Source organism: Podarcis pityusensis (assembly GCF_964106645.2).
Source record: "Podarcis pityusensis genome assembly, chromosome: 11".
Classification (NCBI taxonomy): domain Eukaryota; kingdom Metazoa; phylum Chordata; class Lepidosauria; order Squamata; family Lacertidae; genus Podarcis; species Podarcis pityusensis.
Window position 1 is genome coordinate 30,893,826 of NC_138036.1, and position 25,734 is coordinate 30,919,559.

Sequence of the window (25,734 nt, forward strand, 5' to 3'; positions counted from 1 at the left end):
ACCTCCTCCCACGAGGCTCCGCGACTCAAATAAAACAACGACCTTTCCCCCTCCTGTGACGAAATCCAACGGTTACCGCCCCCTCCTGTAATCTCCACAATAGGCTTTTTTTGGCGCGGTGAGAGGGGCGGGGCCGAGGAACGGCGCGAGGCCGGTCGCGGGGCTCTCCGAACGGCTGCTGAGGGGCAAGTGCCCAGTCTCGAGGCCGGGATGCCGCGGGGGCGAAGCAGGCCCGGCCCAAGCGGCGGGGCCCGCGGGCAGCCGGTGCTAAGCAAGTTCTTCCAGGCGGCGGGATCCCTCCGGGCAACCGCTTCCTCCTCGGCTGCCGCCGCCGCCGCCGAAGAGGAGGAGAGAAGCGAGGGCTGTATGGCGGCTGCAGGGGTTGCTCCGCACACGGTGCGCGCCTTGACTGTGGTGGGAAGCGGGTGGCGGCGTTTGGGTGCCTGAGCCTGACTTGACGTAAAACCTCCTCAAAGCACGTTTCTTTTCTCCGGCTGCTCCGTCCCCGCCTTCTAATCTTTCAGTCCTGTTTCGCGGTGCAGGAAAAAGCGACCCCTTCTTCGCCCCCCGCGACGCCGCAGTTCGAGCAGGGGCCTCTTCAGTACTTCCAGAACTAGGGTTCCCCCTCAGCCTTGTTCTTTGAGCAGGGCTTGGTTTTCTAGGGTGCTCTGCATTCTGCCCTTGGGTGTTCTGACGAGCCAAACGCGAGGATAGACTTGTAGGCTGATGCAGCTTGACTTGCTCAGAGGGCAGCTAGAAGAAATTAACTGAATGTATTGAAAAGAGTTGACCTTTTTCCTCGACAACCTGTTAAAGGCTGAGTTTGATGCATTTGTATGCCCCCCCCCTCATATTAAATAGCTGCTGGTGTTGTTCTTATTACTTTGTATCCCCTTACTTCTGTGCTCTGTATGGGGAACTGTCGCTAGTTGGGAGCATGCAATGAAATTTATTGGTTGACAGCAAACGGATTAAAGAAACTCAACAGTTGCATTGAATACTTTTAGCCACGATTGTTAAAAGAAACCTCCAGGCTCCCCAGCAGTATGCTGCTGAATACTAGGGAGCAAAAGACACGGAGTGTGCCTTCAAGCCCTGTTTGTGGTCTTGGTAGAAACAGCTAGTTGACCACTGCTAAATGTAACTTTGATCTGATCAATCAGGGCTGTTATGTTCCATTAAGGAACTCATACAGGAAGAAATACTTTTTTCTAGTAGCTAATAAGTTATGTGTATTAAGTTGTGTATATGTCTGATTGGACAAATGAACTTGATAGTGCCCCAGGGATTTGAACCCAGCTTTTTGTTCTGATGCAAAACAGGGAGTGTAGGTTTACATCACACTTTTTAGCCCTGTGACTGTTAAGTCTGGGTTACCCAATGTGCCCTGTTGATAGAATCATAGAATTGTAGAGTCGGAAGGGACCCAGAGGATCATCTTGTTCAACCCCCTGAAATGCAGGAATCTCAGCTAAAGCATCCATGGTAGATGGCCATCTAACCTGTGCGTAAAAAACTCCAAGGAAGGAGAGTCTGTGGAGTGGCTACCCTCCAGTGCAGGAGAAAATGCAGTGAAGGCTACCCTCTAGTGCAGCTTGCTCCATCTTCCATGTGACAGCCCTTTAGATATTTGAAGATGGCTATCATATAACCTTTCAGCCTCCTCTTTTCCAGGCTAAACATACCCAACTCCCTCAACTATCCCTCATAAGGCTTGGTTTCCATACCTTTGATTATCTTGGTCACCTGCCTCTGCACATGTTCCAGCTTGTCAGTGTTCTTAAATTGTGGTGCCCAGAACTGGACACCACAGTATTCCAGGTGTGGTCTGACCAAGGCAGAATAGAACAGTATTACTTCTCTTGATCTGGAATCAGTAGTATGTTGCTGCACCACAATTCCAATAATCCCTGATCATTAACCCTGCTGATTGAGGTTGATGTGAGCTGTATTTCAAGATAACCCAGAGGTCACCACATTGGCTATCTTGGGTTTATGTGATTTTGGCACATCAGGTCTCTTACGTATTTGTAACCAGTCTCAGAGGGTTCTTGAGAATGAATACAAATGAGAAAAACTGCAAACATAAGCATATTTTCTTGTTGAATTAAGTGAGGTTTAAATTAAAGTAAATGTGTTTTTAAGATAGGAATGACAAATTGCAACACATTTTGCAAATATAAAATGCTGTAGGAATTATTGTTATATGAGCCTTGTGGAATTTGAAGACATTTTTATTTCTCCAGGCCTGTGAAAGGGGATTGATATATTTAGGCACTGTAGTCTTTATAGTTGTCATTTTAATTATTGTATTTTGTGCATGATTTTATTTAATTTCATTTTCTTATGGCATCTTGGGCATTCTTTGAGGAGGAACAGCAAGATATATTTTGATAAAACCAATAAAAGTGAAGCTTCAGTTTACTGCTATCTGTCAGGAAGACTGCAGATGTTACTGTTCATTTAGTACATTCCTCTGGTGAGAGGCAGTAAATGTGAGTTTAAGGCTCACTCCTAATCACACTCTGGATAGACTGTCCCATTCTAAAATTTTCTTGCTTTTTAGTGGTATGGTAAAATTAGTTTGGATTTTCATACTGTATCATTGATTTCTGTCATTTTATATGACAACGAAAGATAAAAATCTAATGATTAACATATTTTAGTTGGTAAATAAATACTGGGGCACACATTGCACTCCAAAGTTAAATGTGTAGGGTATAATGGATTGTGTGGTTACTGCATAGAAACTTAGCTAACTTTTCATTTCGCCTTATGGTCTTATCAGAGAGATTTTATTACTACAGTTTATATCTCCTTTTTTCCAAGATGCTCAAGAATTCTCTTTTATTCTTACAGCAAACCTGTGAGGTAGGTTAGGCTGATAAACTAATGAGCTTCATTGCTGGGTATGGATTTGAACCTTGGTCTCTCGGGTCCTAATCCAATACTAACCGTTGCACCACCCTGTCTCTCATAACTGTGCCCAGGCTTTATTATTATTATTATTATTATTAAATATTTTCTTGATTTACAAAAGTGTGTGCAATGTCTCTCGTATATTTACCCCCCATGTAACATTTTTACAAGTCAGTTTCATTTGTTGAGACATTGGGAAGAAAAGGGGGAAAGAGGTGGAGGGGGGAAAGATGAGTGAGGGTGGGGTCGGGTGGCGATGTTTCTATTTTACTTACTATATGTAGGGTTTGGTGTCAGCGTTGCTTGTGCAGGTTCTTTGCTGTTCACTTGTGTTCCTTTGGTGGTGAGAGAGGTTGGGGTTGGCCTAGGGTGTGGTTGTGCCCAGGCTTTTGTCTAAATTACTGACATTTGGGGGTGAGGGCAAGACTGCCAGTTATGTCCTGGCAGCTGACTGTCAGATACAGCCTTCTAAATCTTGCACGCTGATAAACCTTGCATGTTCAACTTTTAAAAGTTTTGGACTGCATTCTATCTTTTGGAAAAAAGCAGCGATGGTAAAAACTTTGTTTTAAATGAAAACTAAAATCTATGACTTGTGGGAAAGACTTGTGGGTCTTTCACCAATCATACTGTGGAGATACATTGGGTTGTATCCAACATTAGTCATATTCAGACCTATTGAAATCAAGTTTCAGTGGACCTTCATGAGTATGACTAATGTTGGATATCACCCATTGATTTCAGTGGGTCTAATTTCAAATAATTACAGTAAAGAGCTCTTCATGATAGTTTGTTCTGAATCTTTGATTGTTCTCTACTTATCTTCAAACTGATTCCAGAGTCCAAACAGATTGAAACTGTTTGAAATAACATTTTGCAGACTCATGAACCTGATGGGAAAAAGAGAAGAGTTGTTAGAAACCAAGAACATGCGGACATATGTTCAAAACTTCTGCAGAGTAGAAGAAAAGAAGAGGTCAATAGAGTGAGTACTCTCATCACTGGTAAGTTTTCAGTAAAGTAGCTGGTTATAATTAAAATCAAGAATTAAAGGTAAAGGACCCCTGACAGTTAAGTCCAGTCGCAGACGACTCTGGGGTTGTGGCGATCATCTCGTTTTACAGGCCGAGGGAGCCGGCGTTTGTCTGCAGACAGTTTTTCCGGGTCATGTGGCCAGCATGACTAAGCCACTTCTGGCACAACAGAACACTGAAACCAGAGCAGTGCACGGAAACGCCATTTACCTTCCCGCTGGAGCAGTATCTATCTCCTTGCACTTTTTTTAGCGTGCTTTCGAACTGCTAGGTTGTAAAGCTACAGCAAGAACAGCCTCAGATACATATTTGAGGCAGAGAGCTGAGGGATGAAGAGCATGACTGCCTCCATCCCAAGCAGAAAAGGAGAGTGGAGGGGAACAGGAAATAAGCCTTACTTTCTCCCTCTTTGCAGAAGGGGGCATACAGAGCCTGCTCTAGTAATTTAGAACTCTCTGATCCTTAACCCATTCACATGCTAACTAGCATTGTTAGGTTTACTGCAAACCCCCCCACAATAGGAACATATGAAGCAGTCTGTCACAGTCCAATGACTGGTTCATCTTGCTCATTATTTTCTATTCTAATTGGTCATTACTTTCCAGGGTTTCGGACTGGAGAATTTCCCAGCCCTTACCCAAAGATGCTGGGAATTGAACCTGGAACCTTATGCATGCAAAACATGTTTTCTACCACCGAGCTACATGTACTGAGTCTGAGACCTTCTCCTGACCTGCCTATGCATAGATGTGAAGGGGGGAAATTGTGGCTATGATAGACTCTTTTGTTGTTGTTTAGTCGTTTAGTCGTGTCCGACTCTTCGTGACCCCATGGACCAGAGCATGCCAGGCTCTTTAGTTAGCTGATAAAACCGATAATGCATTATATTTAGTACTTATAACTTATTAATATTAACAACAGTATATTGTATTAGAAGCATTGTTATTTCAGTTACTAATAACGAATGTAGTACCATCAGTATGTATAGCACAAGAGGACAGGTCCTTGTCCCGAGAGAACTTACAACCTGAAATTTGACATAGAGGAAGCAGAATGGAAAGGGGAAGTAAAGGGAGGCATAGGCATGTAAGCAATATGAGCTGATTTCACCTGCACATGCTTAGGGTTAGTAACATTCTTATGTGGGGTTTGATGAGGTATTTGAACAAAAGACTACATAGATGTTATCAGGCAGTTCCAAGCAGTGGGGAGAGCCGAGGACCTTGGATGATGGAGGGTGGTGGAACTAGAGAACTAAAGATCACAGGCAGGAGTGAGAGAAAGGATAACACAGAGGACATTGAAAGTTAGGGCAAGAAGCTTTTGCTAGATCTGGGAGCAGACAGAAAGCCAGCATAGATATATAAGGAGTGATGTCATGTGCAGAGTGACCGGAGGGCTGATTGCCTTTGCTGAGTGGGGCAGAGGAATAATAGAATCATAGAATTGTAGAGTTGGAAAGGACCCAGAGGGTCATCTAGTCCAACCCTCTCCAATGCAGGAAGGGCCATATTCTTGCAGTGTTATAAAGGACCATGTATTTGCAATGCTGTAAAGGGAGAAGTGATGCAACTTGACTTCAGAGTGAATATGGAGAACAAATGAGAGAGAGGAGCCATAGACAATGCCGTCCTGTGTGCCTTTTAAACATGATGGTAACACTGTCCTTGGATAAGGAAAACTTATGTGGGGAAGAAAGCTTAGGAGGGAAAATAAGAAATTTGACCTTGGGCATGTTGAGTTTGAGGTGAAAATCTTCTGTTTGTTTATTTGTTTGTTTATATTTGCTGACAAAGGAGAGCCAAACAAATCTACCAGTTCCCAAATATGTTCAGAAACCTTAGATAAACTGCGAAAGTTCTCTTTCAATTTGGAGCGTCCAAGAAAAAGAATTCATTCGGAGACTCTTCATGGAAGTCACTCTGTGGATTTAAGCAAGTACCAGCATTCTATGGTTGGAAACAATTGTATAAATGGCTCTCAACATTCTCACGACATTAACAAGGCAAGTAGTCCCCACCCTGCTCCGCAGTACTTTTACATTCAGTTATTAAAAATATGTTACTTATGTGTTTCTTCATGGATTAGGCCACCAGCCCTTCCAAATGCAAGCAGCGGTGAATACTGGCAGCATAATATTTCTAAATCCGGAGACAGGCTGTTCTGTGTTTCAAGTTAGAGGTCAGCAGAAAATATTGAATGGGATGACTGTGGTTACAGTACAGAGGAGTCAGTAAGAGAGAGAGAGTTTTGTTTCAACATTCACTCACTTGATCTCAAATTGCTTTTAAGTTCTCCATTTAAAAATATGGGTATGATGCATTAATAAGGAAAATTGCTGATAAAAAACCTGTGTGTGTGATTTTACATTGACTTTACAGTTAATTGATTCAGTGGCTGATGGTTCGCTAGAGAAGACAATGAGCTGAAAGCCAGTTATTAATGAAGACATTTTAAAGTACATAGCTAGTGGAAAGATAACGCCCTTGTATATTTATCATAATTTAGTAATGTGCCAAAAAACATTATTATGAGTCAAATAATTGTTAATCCTAAAGGTATGTGATGATTTCCAAATTCAGTTTATGTGGTTATTAATCCTTCTTGATAGTGGCAGAGTTTTCTTGAAAACTAAGCAAAGGGTAGGCAACCTTTTTCAACCCAGGGGCCACATTTCCTATTGGACAACCTTCTGAGGTCCACATGCCAGTTATGCAAGGGCATAATAGAGCCAGATAAAAGCATTTAAAGAAATTGCAGAATATGACTGGTGAGGCAAATAGCCTAGGGAGAAGGGGTGTAGCCTAGGGAGAATTGTGAGGACCAGACAGAGGGACCTACAAAGCCACATTCAGGTTCTGGGCCTAAAGTTTTCTACCCCTAGATTAAGCCATTAGTTTTCCAGATTTTATAGATTCAGATTGCTAATGTATCAGTTCATGACTAGTTTTTCTTCCGCTCCTTTATAGGAACATCTAACAGACTTTGGGTTGTGTTCAAATATTTTTTACTTGCAACAAACCCATTAAAATTAATAAACATGGCTAACTTAAGTCTATGAATTTCAGTGGGTCTGTTCTGAATAAAAGTTAGCTTAATACAACCCTTTATGTTGCAATATTTTCACTACAGATGGGTAGCCGTGTTGGTCTGCCATAGTCGAAATAAAAAAATTCCTTCCTGTAGCACCTTAAAGACCAACTAAGTTAGTTCTTGGTATAAGCTTTCGTGTATCTGAAGTGTGCATGCACACGAAAGCTTATACCAAGAACTAACTTAGTTGGTCTTTAAGGTGCTACAGGAAGGAATTTTTTTATTTCGAATATTTTCACTACACATCTGAAAAATTGCATATTCTATGTAAAAAACGATTTAGGGGACCAGCTTTCATAAACTGGAAAAAGAGTTTTTTGATATACCAGCATTGAATAACAAAGATACAATATGCAAACAAGGAAGCTGGTAAAAATGTGTTGTGGGCTAGAACATTTTGTTGAGTATTTTGGGAATTCATCTTACTGCCTTGTCAAACTTTCTATTTCTGATTTCATGTTGGAGCCAGACTTGCCACCTTATCACTGATTTATGGGCTGGGAAGGAAGTAAGTTTTAAAGTTAAAATGTTGGGTTGGAATTCAAACTTGGGTGGAATTCTAGATTCACTTATTATTTCTTGCTGGAAAATGTGACATCTAATGAAGTGAATCATACTGTTTTTACTAACTGTGTAATTGTGTTTTTCTTCATTCTTGTTTGATCTCTTCTGCTCACAGGAAGAAATGTGTCTAGATAAAAGCCAGTTTTCTTCCTCTGATATGAGTTTGGAAAACACTCAATATGCAACTGATACTACTCTTAAAAAAAGAAGCAAAAGTGTGTATACACCCCTTGAGCTCCAGTTCCTAGAAATTAAAAATCAGTATAAGGATGCTATTTTGTGTGTTGAGTGTGGTTACAAGTACAGATTTTTTGGAGAAGATGCAGAGGTAAAGGACTTCTATCAACCACATTGTTTTACAGTTACACACTGTTGCTATTAACATTTGTGCATGATCTCTGTAAAATATATGCAGAAGGTGCAATGTGAAGTCAAAAATCACCCAAACATACTTAAACCTAAGTAGGAACAGCCGTACAAATCTGTTGGAAGAGGTGTGACCACAGCAATTGCATGTGGATTTCAGGGGCCTGGAGGAACTCTGCTGTGCCTAATGCCATGTAAAAGGCTATTTATTGAACAGTATGTCTGTAGCCCAGATCTTTGCAAGTTAGAATGCTGGTACTTCTGCATAATCTTGTAATAAATAAAAAAAAATCACAATATTTGCCTAGAACAGAATTTACAAATCATTAAAACTGATTTGAAATTTAGCATGTGTTTGTCTCCTTTGAGCTCATATCGCTTGATAAAATTTAATATTGTTAATAGCTAGTAATATGTTAACCAGGTCACATTTTTCTTTCTGTTTTTGGGAGACTTTAAAAAAATTGTTGACTTCTATTAATTTTATGGGTAGCTGCTCATTAAATGCTAAATAGACACAAGTTCAGTGGTAACTGTAGGCTGTCATAATAAATTGCTAATAATTGTCATGTTTTATAGATTGCAGCTAAGGAGCTGAACATCTTTTGCCATAAAAATCACAACCTTATGACTGCCAGCATACCAACTCACAGATTATTTGTTCATGTTCGGCGTCTCGTAGCAAAGGGTTATAAGGTTTGGCTCTATAATAAGTTATCTAATGCTTTATTTTTATCTGAGCTTATGTTTCACAGCTATATAATTTCACTTTATTAGTAGAAAAGAAAAAATAGTTTCCAAAATAATTCTCTTTACCTACTCCAGTATTTTTTTTTCTTTTTTCTTTTCTTTGTGTTTATTTGTACCTGGGAGTCACAATCAGGCTGAACCAAAGCTGCATGCCTAGTTTTATGTGTGCTCTTGAAAACATCAGTACGTGCCTCTCATTTTCATTGATTTTTTTATTTCTGAACCTATGGTTGTTTGGGGCCCTTTTGTTCTCTTGCTGTTTTTGCTTTTAACATTTTTCACGGTTATGTCCTTGGTCTTGTTTGCCCTTACTTCTGTTTAATTTGATTGGCTGTAACAATCAGTGCCATATGTTTATGGATGTCTGTGGCATCTTCACATAAGGTTTCCAGACAGCTCTGGGGGATTTTCTGGCAGCTATGACTTGCACTATAGTCAAAGCTCTAGCCAACCTCTGCAACATCCAGATAGCTAGGGCTGTTGACACAATTGCGTCTGAGTGGCCTCTCCATCTTTGTGGAGCATGCTTGGCTTTATTAAGGCAAGGAAACAAGCTGAGAGACAGCTTGAAAGGCTTTATTTTTGTTAAATAAATCCTGACGTGTAATATGTCATGTGTTGTTATTCACCTGAGATTTATTTACCTAATTTTAAGATCTGCTAAGGAACAGATGATTGTTATTATGTCCTGATACAAAAAACCACAGAATTCAAAGAAGGTGTACGCTCTTTTTCTCATGACTGTATGTGAGTTTCAGTAACTAGTTCAACTACATGATATGTCCTGATTTTGGATGGCATGTTAAAATTAAAGAATAATTCGTTCAGCTGTATAATTGTGGTGTTTTAGTAGTCTTTTCATATATTCTTACTTTATTCCTCTTTTGATCTTTCTGCATTGAATGGTGAACTGTTATGTTGAAAAGAGAATGAATCATTGTTCCTTCACTTAAATATGTCATATGTCTTTGTATATTGCATTTCCATACCCATCCATAATGTAACAAAGTTAAAATTTTATGCTTATTTTACTTTCATATTATTTGTTGGTTTAGGTATTTGTTTTTCGTGCAGGTAGGAGTTATAAAACAAATGGAAACAGCTGCTTTGAAGGCTGTTGGAGAAAACAGAAGCTCTCTCTTTAGCCGACAACTAACTGCACTGTATACTAAATCTACAATTCTTGGAGAAGATATCCTTGTATTTCATAAATCAGGTTGCAATCCAGTACTCACTTATCTGGGAAATAAGGCCCATTGAACTTAATGAAACTTGCTTTCTAGTAGACATGTATAGAATTGTGCAGTAATTCTAATACTTCCTTGGCAGTAGACAATTGGTTCTATATTAATGTGCACACTCTTTCTCTCTCTTTGTGCCCAAGGTTTCTTGAGTGTTCTCAAATGGCATTGCATTCAATCCACAGTGACACACATTATATAGCTCTGTGACGTGGCCACTTTTGTAATACATTATTTATCCATCTCAAAAAGACTGTCATAAAACTAGAGTTAGATAACTAAAACTATCAAAGGGGGTGGTTTGAAGTGTTTGTGAAAAGGTTAAAACATTTGGATCTCTTTAGTTTAGAAAAAAGACAACCAGAGGATAGATGTTTATAAAGCAAATTGTGTGGATAGATAGGTTTTCTCTCTTGAACTTTTAGAATTCAGGATAACCCAATGACCCTTATTGAAGTGAAAGCCATGGGCCTACAATTTTAAACTTTCTTACCTGGGAGTAACCCACATTTAATTCAGTAGGTCTTACATGGTTAGGCTTGCACTGCTAGGCATGCTTAGAGTAGACCCACTGAAATCAGTGGGTCCCATTAACTTAAGTCCCATTAATGTTAGTGGGTATGCTGTAAGCATGACTATGCCTGGCTTCAATCCAAAAACATGCTTCACACAGTGGACTAACTGAGCTGTAGCAATCTTTATCCAATGTAGTGTGATTTATTATTTTAATTGCTTTATCTAAAAACGAGGTAGAGAACTAGTTTTCCTTAAGATTTTTTTAAATGTGAATCCTCTGCGGATGTTCGACAATGCTATGGAAGCTGAAGAAATATCTGATGTCTGTGATAATTATCTTCTGTGTGTGTCTGAAAGCAAAGGCAGTTTAAGAAATAAGAGCCAGGAAAATGTTGTCATAGGCATAGTGGTAAGTAACCTTGAATATTTTCTGTAGCCTTTTATACTCTTTGAGATGCATGGGTTTCTGCTTTAATAGCAGTTCACCTCCATATGTGTAAATAAGTATTTAGTTTTTATTATCTTTACTTTTTTTTAGGCGGCTCAGCCTACTACAGGAGAAGTTATTTATGACAGTTTTCAAGATTCTGTAGGCCGTATAGAGTTGGAAAGTCTAATTTTACGCCTGCAGCCTGTTGAGATTATTCTTCCTGCAGATGTGTCAGATCAAACTGAAAAACTTATCAATACTGTGACTTCTGTAAGGTACGCTTCTATGTAACAGATACATTTGATATTTTTATTTGGACACTGGTACCAGGCCTTGAGCTAGACCAAGGCAACAATGGGAAGAAAAACTGAACTGGAAGCCTTGGACAAGTGAAAATATACTAAGTTAAAAATAAATGGAAATGATTTGTCTTGTCTTCAATGGCAAACTGCAGCTGCTGTAGCAGTTGGGTTCACTGTAGTCATTGTCCAAATAATCTTTTATTAAGTTTTCCTTTTTTTCCTTTGTTACAATCAAATAAAATCATGTCATCACATACATCTTTGCTCAAACTGAGCATCGACTTCCCCTCCCATTCCCTGCCTTCCATAGATATTCACATTCATCTTAGCATTTTTATATTCCCCTATTTACCTTCTTTCTGTGCTTAAAAAAATATTAACTGATATTTGCAAACAGGTGTCAAGTCTTAACCTTACAAAATATTTTAAGTCAGTCCTGCAAACGTTTTCAAATGTTTACAGTGTTCCTTCATATATTGTAAAAATTTACTCCAGTCCTTTTCAAACAGTTCGTCACGCTGGTTTCAGATTTTCCCCGTCAGCTTCGCCAGTTCTGCTTATTCAATCATCTTAGTCTGCTATTCTTCCAATGTTAGAAGTTCCTGCTGCTTCCATTTCTGGGCTAAAAGTGTTCTCGCCGCAGTGGTAGCATACATAAATATGTTTATGTCTTTTGGGGGAATTTTTTCTCCTGTTATACCCAGTAAGAAAGCTTCTGGTTTTTTGCTAAAAGTATTTTAAAAAACCTTTTTCAATTCATTATATATCATATCCCAGTAGGCTTTGGTCTTAGTACATGTCCACCACATATGAAAGAAATTCCCTTCCTTCTCCTTGCATTTCCAACATACCTTATCTTGAGTTGGGCTCACTGTAGTCAAGCAACAGCAATGGGTTTGGGGTTCCACAGGATCTTGGGCTGGCTCAGCCCCTCCCTTCCCCTCCCAGAATGCCATGTATTGGAGCTTCTGCAAGCTTCTGCTTGTGCCATTGGGTGCTACTTCAATCAGCCCAGGTGGAAAGGGAGCTCAAGGCTGAAAAAGTGATCATTCTGTGAGTACAGGTCAGCAGAGTTGTTTTGGACTCAGCAGAAGGAAACTTCCATCCCATCCAACGCCCACCAAGTGTGACGGATTGGGTGCATCAGTGGTTGCCTTAATCTTGTTCATGGTTGCATCCTTTAGTTCAGAAGCTGTCGTTTGTGTCTAATTCTCAGTGGGTTTGTGAAGCACAAAAATAATCCGCCTATTCTTTAGTGATAATGCTGTCTTATTTTCATGTTATATGTGTATTATTTGCATACTGGTAACCTCTAGCAATTGAATTACAAATTATTTTCTTCATAGGCTAAATGTGCTATAATTCTGTTCAGAGTCTTTTTGTTGTTTGGTATTTATTTTACATCTTTCTTAATAGTAATAATGTGTGTTCCTTATTAATACTGATGCTTGATACTTTACAATGATTTCTTTCTGTCATCCATCTGGATCACTAAATGATCTGTGAAGTGGGCTTAGGACTGCAGCACTTGGTGATGGAAGTAGAATGACTTTTTATGCTTATGAAGTATATTATTGGAAGATGCATTAAAGCATGTGTGCGCCTGAATAATTTGTGGACATCACTATGGGAATGCGTACACTATGAATTTGAGTCAGTTTTCTAATCTGCTACAGGCATAGGTACTAAATCTATTAAAGAATTTTAAAAGTCATTGTTTCTTTTGTTCTAATAGCTGTGAATAATTTGATACTAACAGATGGTGGCCTGCTGTTTAAAAAATAGTCTGTTGCATTCAGGAGTGCCAGTTAATGTGAGATGAAATCCACTTTTCCTTGGTTTTCACTTTTCCCTGGTTTTAGCAGTTAGGAGCACCCAAGCATACACTGTTCTGTGTTTGGTAATCACTGTTTGCATCATGTTCTAACCTTCCATACCTTTTCTAAAAAAAATTAATGTTTTAAAATAATTGTTTTAAATTAAAATGTAAGAATAAATTTTGACATCTCCTTTCTGCCTTTGAGATGACTTCCATATAGATTTAGATGGGTTCCTAGTGAAGGAAGTGCAGCAGCAGAGGCAGAGCATGATGTGTGACTGTACGGGTTCACTGGATGTATCGGCATCTTTCCCTCCCCTTCAAGCATATAGTTAATGTTCAATGAATACTCAATACTAATTAATGAATGAAACTGATTTTTATAATCAGTTGTCTGATGTTTATAAACTTATGGCTTCTGTTAAATTATATTAAAGTTTTAACATTACAAACCTGTGTTATCTGATAAGCTCCTTAACTGATAGCAGCTAGATTTTTTTCACCTCTAGTAGCCCGTAGGAAGGAGTATTAATAGACCAACTTTCGAGGCTAAATGGATGTAATTAGGAATTCACAATCACCACCCAAATGCTATAGTGTTTTGAACAGAAAAGTTACATAACAAACTGGTTTACCATGATAAACTCTTTGCCACTAGAGGGTCCTATAGGGTTTCATATTCATCAATGCACTCCATAACTCTCGTTCTTTTTCTAAATATTTTCTATAGGAACAATCCCTTCAAAATTAAGACATTATTAAGTCAATGGTTTCAACTGAGGAAATGTAAACATTTGCTTATATACAGTAAGGATTACTAGCTTACCCTTTCAAAACTTTCCAAAATGTCTTAGACAACATAATAAAAAAAAAGTATTATAAAAATATGCAAATAAAAGTAGTTTTCAAAATAGCATACAGTTAAAGAGATAAAACTCCCATTTAAAATGCTAAGGAAAAGTATATTACATAATTAATTAATTAATTAATTACTTTTACACCCCACCTTTCCTCTGAGGATTCCAAGGTTATGAACATGATTACGTATACCCACCCCCACAACAAGTCTAGGAGGTAGGTTTGATTGAGAGGCAGTGACTGGCTGAAGGTCACCCAATGAATTTCATGGCTGAAGATATTTTAATATTGGTCTTCCATGTCATAGTCTGACACTCTTATACCACACTGGCTCTTTGTATGCAAAGTTCCATATCTTGAGGATAAAATCATAAAATTGTACAGCTGGAAGGAACCACGAGAGTCATCTAGTTTTGGTCAAATCTTGATGTAGAACTGCTTGGAGCAATGGAAGTGGGATTACAATCAGTGGCATTTTCATGGGTCATTTTATTTGATGATATAAACATACCTTCTTTTTTTATGTGTCTGGGGCATTAACTTTCTTAGGGGGTTGCTTCCCCAGGTTATTATCCTTTGCTGATCTTCTTTTCTAACTCTGGTAACAACTAAATGTATGATGAATCCAACTTACCCTTCCACAAGTCAAAGACTAGGTTATTGTAATTAAAATGGTTAAAGTAACTTAATGATTTTTACTCTCAATGAATCTTCTAGGTCAGATGATAAACCATAATTTTAGCTGCCAGAGAAATTAACCTCCTAAACCTGCTCCTTCTGGAGAGCTACTTTCAAAAGTATGTATTGTTTTTTGATAATGTGCTTCACCATACCTAGTTGGGAATAACTTCAATATGTTCTGAGTGCAAGAAGCCTATGTGATTTAAAGTTAGTAGAAGGTTCTTTTGCTCATTCTAAGGTTTATCCCCTTTTTAATCCATTTCAAACTCTTTCCTCTAAATAGTCTTTCCTCTTAAGTGCTGGCAGTGACTACTCTCACTGCCTTGTTTGTTACTTTTGTGTCCAAGGCCTGTCTTGTTGCAGCATATCCACGATGATTGGATGTCAGTGAATCTCAGCATCAATTATTTGTCTGAGAGTCTCTTAATTTGGTTTGCATTTGCACATTCTGCTGTAACCCTGTTTCAGCCTTCAGGGCAACCCTGTGTTAACGACAGCATCCTCTTATTTCAGTGACCTGAAATCGTCTAGCCTCCTCAAGATCTGTTTTTTATAATGTAGGTACAATACTACAGTTGACATGAGCATCAGGCCATTCAGCATTGCTACAAGCACTGCATATTAATTGTTAGGTATATGTCTTTCCTATTGCTCTAAAATGTAGGAAATGTTCTAATGCAACTCACTTGCAGTAATTATCTGTGGTCCATGCTTTGCCTGTGTAATGTTCTGCCATTATTTAGGTACCACCCATACTCAAGCAAGGATTGACTTGCAAACAGTAGGTTGTATGTGTGTGAGAGAGAGAATGTATCCTGTAGGGTGGAGCATTTTCTACTGCTATGTTTTTCCATGGAAACAATCATTGTTTTGTAAAATTAGTAAAAGTATAATGAATGCCAGTTAAATTCGGAAGTTTCAAAATTGTAATTACCTTTCTTTAGGTGTCTGGTTTTTTTGAAGCATACATGTATTTCTAGTAAAAAATAAATACATAGTTTGGGGGGAGATGTTTAAATCAGTATATTAGCAGATTTCAGTCCCTTTTTTCTCAGGATTTTAACAGTATTATTTGTATTAGTATTATTTCTTCAATTTATTACACAGCCTTCACCATCAGGTCCCAGGGTGGGTTACAACAATTAAAATTCAACAGTAAAAACAGTTGAAACATCTTGTAGTTAAAGGAATAGGTTTGGATCTGAAAACACACATTTCAGGTGTAAAAGGCTATGGAAAAGAGTTGTTTCTTCACCATATGGTGAAAACTGTATAATGAAGGTATCATACACACATCTGTGGAGATGAAATTTCATAGCTTAGGAGAGTGTTCTCTTCCTGGGCCCCACTCTCTGAACGTCTGAGGATGGTGGAACTGCTAAGAGGTCCCCCTCTGTTGCTTTTAACATGTGAGAGATTCTGTGTACAAGGAGGTAGTCTTATGTGGGGCCTAAGTCATAGAGTTTTAAGTCATTTGGGGCCCCAGAAGCAAGTTATGCTCAAAAACAGGTTATATAATGAAGTGGATACTACAAGTAGTCATTTATTAAAATATTGACAGGTGTTCCTATGAAAAAATATAGCTTTGGTGTACAAGTTACTGATTTCCTTCTAAAACCAACTATTTCAGTTCAACATCCAACTACTTTTGGCTATTGGGAAAACCTTAGAATGGAGATATCCAATGTTGTGCCCTCCCAGATGTAATGGGGGCTACAGCTTCCCTTATCCTTAACTGTTGGCTCCGCTGGCGAAAGTGGAGAGCACCATGTTAGGTACTACTGCTTTAAAGATATTAATAGAGCATGTAAAATTGATATGGCAAATATAAATGATAAATCTGATCCTAATTGCTAAGAGCACTGGGAATAAAACTTTCCCAGGAAATTTGTTTTTTCATAATTTTGGGGGAAACTGTCTTGCTGGATATTAACTGATATTAATATTGTAGTCTTAAACTGTTGTAACCTACCCTAAGATGTCATGGTGAAGGGCAGGCAAAAAAATCTAATGAATGATATTTCAATGTGTGCATAATAGGAATAAGACAACTCAGGCCATTGGGAAAACAAATTACTCTATTTTGGATCTCCCTAGTTCTTGGCATTGAAATTTTCCTAACTTTCTGACTTAGCTTTGCATTTAACTGAATTGTTGGCCCTATAGCTTTTCTGCGTTATAGGAGAAACTGATACCAATAAGTTAAATTTCCAGTATCTAGCCGAGATATCAAAGTAGTACTTTCTGCTAAATGCGAATTATCGCTCATAGGTGGGACATTTATTTTTCTTTATTCTCTATCCCCTCCATAGTGCTCATGTGTTCTCTCTCTTTCTACTCTCATTGTCAAGACTATTTATTTGGAGGTGACACAGGAAGCAGGCAGATAAACAGATTATTCCAGATAGTGTAGGGCTCAGGCTTCAGTCCTATACATAGGAGTAAATCCCAGTGAAATTGGTGGAACTTATTGCTGAGTAGACATTGGAGTGTAAGTATACAAATGATTGAGAAGCCAGGCCAGATGCTGTATAAGACCAGATTATACCAGTTGTCCCACACTGATCCAGTAACAGCAGTACTACTTTCTGGCTATCTCAGGCTTTCATTCTAAAAGGTATGACACAAAAGGAAAAGAAATTGGGAAGTATGAAGGGGGAAAAGCAAACTCTGGCACTGTTTCCTAGCTGTAAAGTTTGTGCAATGATCAGTGGGAATGGAAAGATTTCAAGGAGAGAAGCCAAAAGTGGCTGGTCTTTCAACACAGCAGATGTGGAGTCCCTGCAGTCCTATCTCTCCTTTTATGTGTCTAATGGAATGGCTGCTATCGATGGCTTCTGGAGAGGAAGTCTGATGAAGCCAGTGTTTTGCAGAGCAGGTGAAGAGGCCCTGCAGTCTCATCTCTAAATTTTTCTCTTGCAACCCGAGGTAGTGAACAAAGTGTCCAGGTCATGCTGCTAGAGTCCCTAGTTTGTGTCTCCTGCGTAGTACTGTAATGAGAAGGCAGTGAGTACAAGGCACAAAGTAACTCTTGTTGTAGTTGTCTTTTTTCCCCCTTCGGGAATCTTTATTTGTGATTTCCCAGTTTTTAAAAAATAATAGTAGACTTGCAGTGACAAAATCTGCAGCAGTCCTCCACTTCTGTTTACCAGTGCCTTGAAAAGTCACTAATACAGAAATGGAAAAGAGGAATTATCTGTTAATGGCCTCACAATGCAATATCCTAATTGCTGAGATAAGGATATACAAGTGTATTACTGGCAGTTGGATAACTCTGTTCTACCTGTGTCAGGAGATAACATCGCTCAAACTAGCAAACCTTCAGTTTGTGTGTGGCTGCCCTGTGTGATGAGCAACTGAACTTCATGTTAAGGCATCTGCCTAAGGTGTATCTTCAAGTCCAGAACTGATCCTGCCCTCCGAGACTGGTTTTTAGATACTCTTGAACAGGAATGACTATAAGAATACTTTCTGTTTGAATTAAATTTTGCCCAAGCAATCTCCTAATCATGGCTGGACAGGGATATGCATTTACCAAGCCCAATTATTAAGAATATAAGAGCCCCACTGGATGTGACTGATGGCCCATTTATCCCAGCATCCTTTTCTCACAGTGATCAAACAGATGCCTATGAAAAAGTTGAAGGAGGACATCAGTGCAAAAGCACTCTTTCCACTTGTGATGAAGCTGTATCCCAGTTTCCCAGCATAGGTACACAGAGACATACTGAAGGTGGACCATTACTATCATGCCTGTGTTTTGTCTGTGACTGTCAAGCACCCCTTGATCCATTTTCCAGAATTCACTAAAATAACTTATTAGCAGTGTGAACACAGTAATTCTTCTAACCCTTAATATTGGAAATGAGGTGACTTAAAGAAAAGCTTTTTAATAAAAGAAGAATCTGATCAGTTATTTAAATACCTAAAATCCAGATTTGTAGCCTTAATTGATGTGAATTTAACTTTTAATTTTCTAGAGGACTGGAAAGGTCTGGCCTCCTACCAGAGGGAGTTATTTAACAAGCTATAGCAATTTAAATACGTGGTAAAGTAGGGTGGAGAACTGCATCTGGCTGGCAGGCCAGATTGTTATTTCCCCCACCCCTTGTGGGTCAAGTTTGACAGTGACATTGGGTGATCTTTTTTGCTTGCATGGGTCTCCAGAAGCCCCTTGCAAAGATCTGCAATGTAGCACTTTTCAGGAGACTTAGCAAGACACAACAACTAGCTGATCATCGTAGCCCCTTGCAAAATGCTATGTTGCCATAGGGTTTTGCAGGCACCGCTAATCAGCAGTGCCAGAGAAAAACCCTTTTGGCTGAGCCAAGTTTTTACCTGCCCCATACCTGATACTATATATGATATAAGGTGTAAGATAGGAGGGCTTGGCTTAAATGGCCTTACATGCCCAAAGGGAAGGCCTGGTGGGCCTAATTTCCTGCACCTTTTGTAAAGTGTAATATATATGCAGACTGTGCACAAGGAGAGAAATTGCTATGACTGACTAATTTCATGGTTCACTCTTGGTGCATTTTGCAGATATCTTAATGTATGCTTTGTTGGTCTGGAGTATGCCCTATCCAAATTTACTAGGGCTATTTGCATTCATCTGGTCTATCATACAATGTGGTTAGACAATATATATGTGCTGGACTGCATATTTCTCATGCAGTGTTTTCCCCACCCTTTAAGAACACTAGCAGTGGAAATATTGCTGTAACTGCTCGACGCTTCTGTTTCTTTCTTTCTTTCTCATTCCCTATTAAATTCCACTGACAATGCAAACATGTGCTTCCTATATCCCTGCCCTGGCCTCATCTGAACATATGCAACTGCTGGCACTTCACTAGTTGTGACTAGATTAGGCTTCAGAGTTGCTGATACTGGCATTGAAAGAGCTGCTTACAGGAGCCCATGATGCTGAACTTGCTTCCAGATTCAGAATTGATGGTTATGCATGTATGACTATAAAACAAGAATGGAAAGTATGATCTGTTATTTGGCTTCACAGAAAATTGAAAAAATGAATAGAGATGAGCTTTACATTTTTTTTAGCTGACTTTGATTTCATTTAAACATCATTTACCTCTACTTCTGTTTGAAACCATTATTACCCGGGAAGTGGGGGGGGGGTGTCCTAAAAAGCAATACTGACAGCTAACAACTTTTGTTTATGGTCTTCAGTCCTCACAAAAATATTTTAATGAAACCTCCATATATGAATGTAGTATATGGGACTGAAATTGTTTCAGAACTACTTCTGAAGCAGGTAGGCACACAGTAAATGTGTTAAGTAAGAGATAGTAAGAGATAGTGTTTCTCCATTGAATATGCTGCAGTATAGCATTCATAAAACACTTTTATATCATCTTCACTTAAAAACATTCTTGTGCTGTCAGTGTTGGTCAGCAGACAGCCATGCATGGTCCCAGTTAGATTGCGATCATGTTTAGATGAAGAACTGGGGCAGATTCAAAGGAGAGTTGTTGCGGAGTCAGAGTTATTGCAGGCCAAGATCTGAGCCAGCAGACATTCTTAGCAGGCTAAGGTGGGCAGAGAAACAGGAGGAATAGACATTATGACAGTCAAAGAAGCAAAGTTAGGGAGTGACAGAACCAAGGCGAGAGTTGCCTTGTTGCACATGCAAATACTTACTGCAAGCTAGGAGCATTTATGGTCTGTCCAGGAAGAACCAATGGACTGTTTTGGGATGGAACCATTCTGCAGGCTATGTAATAATAAATTATTATATTATTATATAGGAAGGTAATATTTGTATTTTCTTCCTACACTCTTAATCCCCATTGTTTGCCGTCAAGGGCAATAGAAGACCAAGGAGGAGCTCTCTAGTTCAAGTTTTAGTTGAACCTTACACTAAGTTTTTATGTGGTTTAAGGTTTTAAAGGAGTTGATAGCAGAAGGGATAATAGTGGTTCATTGCATTGGTCATATAGTTTCTTTGAGATGTACACATTTTTATAATCTGGGTAAGATTTAGTCTGATCAGTTAGGTCTGTTTTATTTTTCAACGTGTAGAGAACATCTGTAGATAGTAGTTTTGTTAAGATTTGGAAGTATATTAGTAGTCTGACTCGCTCAGGAGGTTGCTGACTCTCCTTTTTTTGGAGTATTTAAAGCAGAGGTTGGATGGCCATCTGTCATGTATGATCTAGTTGAGATTCTTGCATTGCAGGGGTTTACAAGATGATCCTTGGGGTCCCTGACAACTCTACAGTTCTGTTTCTATATGAATGACAAGCTAGGTTTAAATTTTCATTTTTAAAAGCATTGTTTGGAGTGACATGAAAGATGTAAACAAAACCCCCTTGCAGTACATAAAGATCATTTTATTGCACACATAAAATCTCATTTTCACTCTCACAAAATGTGTCTTTAGATAAACAGAATAATTGAAGAATATGATTTCTATGACTTCTGATAAAGAAAATGTAAGACACATATAGCATTTTCATAAATCTGCCAGGAAAGCTTAACATAATTAATTGAAAAATAGAGCAGGGCATTTCCCTTACCCTAATGACTTCTTAAATCCACACCAGCTTATCAAAGAAAGCATTAATTAGAGTAATTGCAGAGCCAGCTGTCTATTGCTTGCTGTCCAGTACCTTCTGTTGAGGAAACCACAAAACTCACTGTAAGGTTTTTTTTAGATAACTAATTAAAACTCTTGTGTGTTGCAAACTGACAATGTAACCTTTTGGGTTACATTGCACATCCTACTCTGGCTGCATATTTGAAAGTTCACACATACGGGTTTTTCCTATGCAGAATGGGGAGTGGCTACATTGCTAGTGTAGTGCTTTTAAAACATGTTACCACTTGATTCATGGTGCAAGTTCATGTCCAGGACATGATATTGTTACATCATGCAGAAAGAAGGTGTGGTAAAGCTAGAGTGAAGTTGCCATTTTCATATTCATAAAAGTAAAATTTGAGTGTTAAACAATGCCATGGCATTTGTTTAAGTAAGGGTAGCTAGCTCTTTGCGTTCCATGAATTTTTGAAGGTGTTAATGGTACAGTTACAAACTTATTATGTATCTGGGTGTTTTGGAGAAGGTTCATGATAATAATGAAGGATGGTGGTGCTTCTGATTAATGGGCTGCTACAGACACTAGTTGTGTTGCTTGTTCAGTCCATTATTCACTTTCATTTGTTGCTAAGCAGTCGCTGGCTGCACAAAGGTTGTATGTGCTATGCAGATCATGTGTATTGTCCAACTGTTTAACCACATATTTGCATCTCTCTACTTGCAGTTTTACAGAGTTAGGACCAATCTGTTATCAAATTAACAATCTAGAAGTTTAGAAGAAAATTATCAGTCTGATTGATTAGAATAGTCCTTCCTTGAGTTCCTCATCTACAAAGTAGGAATAGCATATTACTCTATTGTACTGTTGTATTATTCCTTTGCAAAGTTGGAATTAAAGTGGAAGCAAATCCATAGTTGTTGTTTTTTAATTTTTGCAAACCTTCATGTTCCCTTGAGCTTGCTGATTCCTCCCTCTTGTGTGCATTCGTGTGTGGTAGATTGAGATCACTACTAGTGTATACAAGTAGGGCCTTGAAGCAAAATTTTGTAGTGTGAAGTATTTCTGTTCAGGGTTCTAGCCATTTCATTTCCCCTCCCCATGATGTTCCTTTCCAACAGTCAGTCAGCATCCTGTGCCCCCTGAGCACTCCTGCGCACTTTGGGGCTACCTTGAGTTTGTTGATACCCCCTTCTCATGAGTGTATGGCATAGTTTTGACTACTAGCTGTGGGCTCACTGTCTCTGGAAGATCATAAATAGAATAAAAGAGAGAATGTACTGGGATCTCTCATAATGAGAAAGAGTAATCTCTTGCTTTCTCCCCTCCTTTTTTTTTTTTTGGTCAGATAGCACCAGTATTTGGTTGGCTGTATGGGAGAGGGACATAAATATTTACAGCATCCTCAGTCTAAACACCAGACACATTCCTAAGTCACCCTTCTGGTCGCAGCAAGTAGGAGGCCCTAGCTAAGGTGAGGTCCTTCAAGGATCACATGACTTCAGTGTTATAAACTGCATACTCGTTTTTAAAAACGGGCAGTTCTTTTATGGCAGGGCAGAGGAGCTAATTTCAGAGCCACAAACGTTCCAAGATAGCCCTGGTTGCTAATTAGTCCTTCAGCTAGGTTTATGCATAGCTCCTGTGTTCTAGCTGGAACAGTATTTAGAACTCCAGGAACATACATGTTTCGGATGTTGTATGTCCCCGAATTCCCTTACCATGTTTTAATTGGATTTTTGGCACTTACTGGCAAAACTGTGTACCGTATTTTTCGCCCTATAGAACACACTGTCCCATAAGGCACACCTAGTTTTTTGGGGGGGAAATAAAGGGGAAATTTTTTATTTCCCCCCCAGGTGCGGGGCTGGGGCGGGGGAAGCTGGAGCTTCCCCCGACCCCAGCCCCCAGAACAGGCAACTCTCCGCAAGCCGCGGGAGCCCGGCGTCGGGCTCCCGCGCCTTGCGGAGAGCCGCGCGAAGTCTGGGCGCGCTGAGCTCAGCGCGCCCAGCCTTTGGCATGCAGGCAACTCTCCCCAAGCCGCGGGAGCCCAGCGCGGGCTCCCACGGCTTGCGGAGATCTGCACGAAGCCTGGAGAGCGAGAGGGGTCGGTGCGCACCGACCCCTCTCGCTCTCCAGGCTTCAGCGAATGCCTGCATTCGCCCCATAGGATGCACACACATTTCCCCTTCATTTTTGGAGGGGGAAAAAGTGCGTCCTATGGGGCGAAAAATACGGTATTTGTGTCTGCGCGTGTGTGCATGCTGCTTAGTATGGGAAAACTCCTCACCCTTCAACTGTGTGAACACACCCAACTCCCTAAAATGTAGGATTAGAATCAGTGCTGGCCAGAAGGCAAGAATGTGTCTTGGCACCATTTATTTTATAAATTAAACATGGGACTTTCATCACAATTCTGTGAGAATGAATTAGGTAGCAAAATGTTAAACCTGTCCTGAACCTAGAAAAATACAGGTTATCAATCCAACTAACTAAATAAAGGGCACAATTAATGCCATTCTTCTGGATTTATTAATGCTTCAGGGCTTAGCTAGGGAAAATGCAGTAGCAACTGAAATGGGAAGACAGAGCTTTGAAACCACTCTAAAATCTAATTTGTTGAGTTACAAAGTGATTTGATCAACCTGTGCAATGAGAAAAGGGCACACTTTAAAAATCAAATTTATTTTCAAAGTTTCGCTTAATGAAATAGTCCTGTGTCTTGATGTGTTTGCAAACAAGACAAATAGATTTTCTGATATTGTGAGTTTTCTTTCAGTTATTTTTGTAAGAGTACAGCAAGATTAAACATACTTCTTATTTCCAGTTTACAGGATGACAGAATTAGGGTAGAGAGGATGGAAAACAAGCATTTTGAGTACAGCAATGCTTTCCAACTGATTACAAACTTCTATGGAGATCGAGTACTTGATAGTAAAGGTAACTGATTCAGAAATACACTGAAATTTGTCTGAATAGTTTTCATTTGTATTAAATAGGATTTTATTATTTTGTAAAAGTTACTTCACGGTGTCATATTTTCATTAATTTACAAGTAGATTTTAATATTCTGAGATTGTGCTTGTTAATATATAGAGTTTTTGATATACGATAGATTCCGGCGTATTAGGCGACTGGACGTATAAGGTGCTGGGAGGAAGCCGCGCGCAGTGGGGCCTGCCGCCCACTGCTGCTGCAGCGGCAGCTTTGGCAGCCTCCGAAGCAGCAGTGGGCGGCAGTCTCCACGCTGGGAGGAAGCTGCCCGGTGCCCACTGCTGCCTCGGAGGTAGTACCCAGCGTATAAGACGACCCCCGACTTTTTAACCTCTTTTCTGGGGTTAAAAAGTCATCTTATACGCTGGAATCTACGGTGTGTGTGTGTGTGTGTGTGTGTGTGTGTGTGTGTGTTGTATAGCAGTATTGAAGAATCAGAGAGATCATTCCATCCATATTTATTTCTTGATAACCAGTAAACATTAATTTTAAATTACAGATTATTCAAATAAAAACTCCAAGAATAATTCAAGAACTAAACTCTTTACTAGTCAGTTGAGCAGCAAGTTGGGCCTGGTTTGCTTTTGGAAAGGGAGCCACACAAGGAATCTTGACAGTGCCTTAGAGCAGTGTTTCTCAACCTGTGGGTCCCCAGATGTTGTTGGACTACAACTCCCATCATCCCTGAACTCTGGCCTTGCTAGCTAGGGATGATGGGAGTTGTAGGCCAAAAACATCTGGGGACCCAAAGTTGAGAAAGGCTGCCTTAGAGTATTTGTCTCAGAGGAGATTTGACGAAGTTAGTTTCCTAATTAATTTCTTGCAATGCAATCCTATACATGTCTATTCTTAAGTAAGCTATTCATAGTTCATTGGTACTTGCTTCTAAGTAATTTTGTATAGGTTTTCAGTCTTAGGCTGTTTCCATGCAACCAGTTTGTCAAGTAACAAATGCTTAGTTAACTTGTTTCTGTTAAGAAAGGTTTTGATATTATATATGGGATGATGATGATGATGATGTTAATAATATAAATGATATAATATACTTGCAGTGTGTCCTAACCAGGTCATACTCAGTAACACTGAATATCACCCAACATTTTTTGGATTCTCATTTTCCCAGTAATAAATGGTTGCTGTGAAAAATATGGTTCTTTTTCTATCTAGTTTGCGCCATTGCAATGGTAACATAACCCCCTATTACATAGTATACAGAACCTTGTAGGTAAGTGGCATAAGATCCTGCCCATGTGTTTGTACCCATTTGTGGTAATACAAAAGTATATGCTGAAGAATTTGAAGGAAGCAAATACCAGGAAGGCTTTCCATTCCTCAGTAGCAATGCTACTGCTTTTCCTCTTTCTCCTCCTCTCCAGCTCTGGAATGCACAGCCACTATTTCCCATGCAGCAAAGCTTCTTCCCTTGTCTGAATCCAATATATCATGCAGAATTTGATAACTCTTCTTGCCCAGTAAGGCGTCACAGTTTTTCCCTGTCCCAAGATGCACAAACAAACACAAGGCATTAAATGTGTAGATTGTAAAAATACCACAAATAACTCGCTGAAGGAGATATCTTTGCTGCACTGTCCATAAGTATGAGGTAGGCAAAA

General features: G+C 39.3%; 1 protein-coding gene across 2 annotated transcripts in view; it reads left to right on the forward strand.

Moving 5' to 3' along the window:
- Window positions 1-87: 87 nt before the first annotated feature.
- Window positions 88-25,734, forward strand: part of MSH3 (mutS homolog 3) — a 57,709-nt gene continuing 32,062 nt past the window's right edge. For both annotated transcript variants that reach the window (XR_013977151.1, XM_080972374.1), the window contains exons 1-9: window positions 88-396; window positions 3,800-3,923; window positions 5,750-5,962; window positions 7,730-7,938; window positions 8,556-8,672; window positions 9,801-9,918; window positions 10,750-10,892; window positions 11,022-11,188; window positions 23,955-24,067. Coding sequence is in view for 1 of the 2 variants with exons in the window: in XM_080972374.1 (XP_080828500.1) it covers window positions 211-396; window positions 3,800-3,923; window positions 5,750-5,962; window positions 7,730-7,938; window positions 8,556-8,672; window positions 9,801-9,918; window positions 10,750-10,892; window positions 11,022-11,188; window positions 23,955-24,067 (1,390 nt within the window). In the remaining variant the exon portion in view is untranslated. The remainder of the gene's footprint in view (window positions 397-3,799; window positions 3,924-5,749; window positions 5,963-7,729; window positions 7,939-8,555; window positions 8,673-9,800; window positions 9,919-10,749; window positions 10,893-11,021; window positions 11,189-23,954; window positions 24,068-25,734) is intronic.